This window comes from Hyposmocoma kahamanoa, unplaced genomic scaffold (assembly GCF_003589595.1).
Source record: "Hyposmocoma kahamanoa isolate Upper Pololo Valley unplaced genomic scaffold, ASM358959v1 65, whole genome shotgun sequence".
In the NCBI taxonomy this organism is placed as follows: domain Eukaryota; kingdom Metazoa; phylum Arthropoda; class Insecta; order Lepidoptera; family Cosmopterigidae; genus Hyposmocoma; species Hyposmocoma kahamanoa.
In genome coordinates, this window is record NW_020653853.1 from 14,632,193 (window position 1) to 14,634,350 (window position 2,158).

At 31.0% G+C, this 2,158-nt stretch overlaps 1 protein-coding gene across 1 annotated transcript in view; it reads right to left on the reverse strand.

Moving 5' to 3' along the window:
• The window catches only part of LOC113231385, a 68,170-nt gene extending 66,238 nt beyond the window's left edge, over positions 1-1,932 (reverse strand). The window contains exon 1 of the mRNA XM_026465686.1: positions 1,872-1,932. Within this exon, the coding sequence (XP_026321471.1) occupies positions 1,872-1,876 (5 nt within the window). The 5' untranslated portion in view covers positions 1,877-1,932. The remainder of the gene's footprint in view (positions 1-1,871) is intronic.
• Positions 1,933-2,158: the final 226 nt, after the last annotated feature.

A 2,158-nucleotide genomic window follows, 5' to 3' on the forward strand; every position in this document is an offset into this window, starting at 1 on the left:
GACTTTAAAGGACTCAATTCGATGGTATTGTTTTGTGGTTATGTTACGCGATTACCCGACATATTTGTGAACAGATTTCTGTTGTTTTTTTTTTATTGGAAAGGAGCTGCATCGGTAGTGTTTTTATTCAAATTTGTACAAAATTTTCCACTTCTAATGACGGAAAATTAAAGATGAGTCCCATTATATTTCACCCACTTTTCGTAAACCGATTTTAATAAAACTTGGCAAGTGGATGTAATTCCACAAACTTTTGGAGGTCGGTTTTTTATAACAAAGTTATTATATTGGATCGTTGTGAAAGAGCTTGTCCAAGGAAGTACTGCTACCTTACCTATTTCTGCCGCCAAGCACAAATCTGACCATTACTGCGTTCCGGTTTGGAAGAGTGCTGGTGAAATTACAGGTACATGAGACTTCTTAACTTATGTCTCAGATATTTGCGATTTAAAGCTCTGAGTGGCGCTGCAACTGCCATGGATAAAGTTAAAGTCAAATGATTTATTCACCAAGACAACACAGTACATTACCTATTACACCTATCTACCTATTATATATTACCTACCTATTACATTACTAAGTCACATTACAAAACATACAGACTTAAATTATACAGGTATACTTAGTAAAGTCTTAACAATATGATTGTTTAAGAAAATGAATATTCACTTAGATTTGAATCCAAAAATTCGTTGATTTTATAAAAAGCGTGATTTTCAAAGTAAAGTTTTAATGTTTGCTTGAATGTCGCCATTTCCAAGTCACATACACTAACTGGTAGTTTATTGTATATATTAAGTTTCATATTTACGCCCTGTTTTAACGTTTTTACTAAACTGGTTTTATTTGTTACTAGTTTATGTTTACTTCTCGTGTTATATGTATGTATGTCTGATATCTTTGCCATATCATATAGACGTGTCGCTTACCACCTTGTGCACGACTTGTTCTTCCGCCAATTGGTATAATAATAATAAAAGTTAATAATAAAAATAACTCACACACATACATAGGTAGACAATCACAAATTAAACTCAAACTTACGAGAGAAATAATTTAGGCCATAATATTTCTCGAATCGAACCCGGGACCTCTGCGTGGCAGTCCAGGAAGGTAACCGTTCGGGCACGAAGGCAATTGATGAGTTATAATTATATTACACCAACAAGAGTTTAGCTATTCGAAAAAAAAAAGGAAACTGCAATCTTAATAGAGTAACAACGGTATCTATTAGTCATAGACATTATAAAACGGTGATAAACACAATGAAACAATTCAATAAATAATTACACATCTACATAGTGTCTCGATGTTTCTAAATAAAATGATACGACAGTTTTAGATAATTCCATGAAATCGTTTAGTGTATAGTTATTTCGTTTTGAGATAGATTCTGAAATTTTATATTTAAATACAGTCATTCGGGAACAAAACTGAAACTAGGTTTTCTATCACGTCAATGTAAAATTTGTTATTCAATCCTTCTGACATTTGAAAAAGGATACTTGAATTTAAAGTTGTGTATCTGCATTAATTTTTACGTCGAACACCACATTCAAAATGATGAAAACAAAAAGAAAAGTAGTACAAAACATTGGCGATAATTTGTCTAGGGTAATTTGTACAAGATATTTATATTATAGATAATACAATGTGATATAAAAATTATATTTATCAATCATCAATGATGATTGATAAATATAATTTTTGCGACCAGCAATGTTTAAAATATTTTAATTTAATTATTTATGTCGGTATATTATAAATACATCAGGTTACTATCATAATTTTAATGAAACTATCATTTATTACTAAAAACACAAACTTTTTTTTATAATGACAAGCAAAAGTAAAAAAGAAACACTGCTTACCTCATCTCTCCTTTCTTTTTGCAAAGAAATATCCACACAAAACCGTTCCCGGCTATATATACCGGGAAATAGTCCAATAAAATGAAGCACCAGCTTTTATAAAGACATATTTGAAATTCAATGCGGTTGTGAAAAATCAATTCGTTTTAGAAGCCGAAATGTATCTTTAAATTATGCACTCCGTTGAGCAAGTGGAAGGTTGCATTTTTTATTCAAAGTTTAGATTCTTCATGCGGTTAATCTTTTGAGTATTCTAAGCTTTATGTCCGTGGAAATAGCACTTTCCT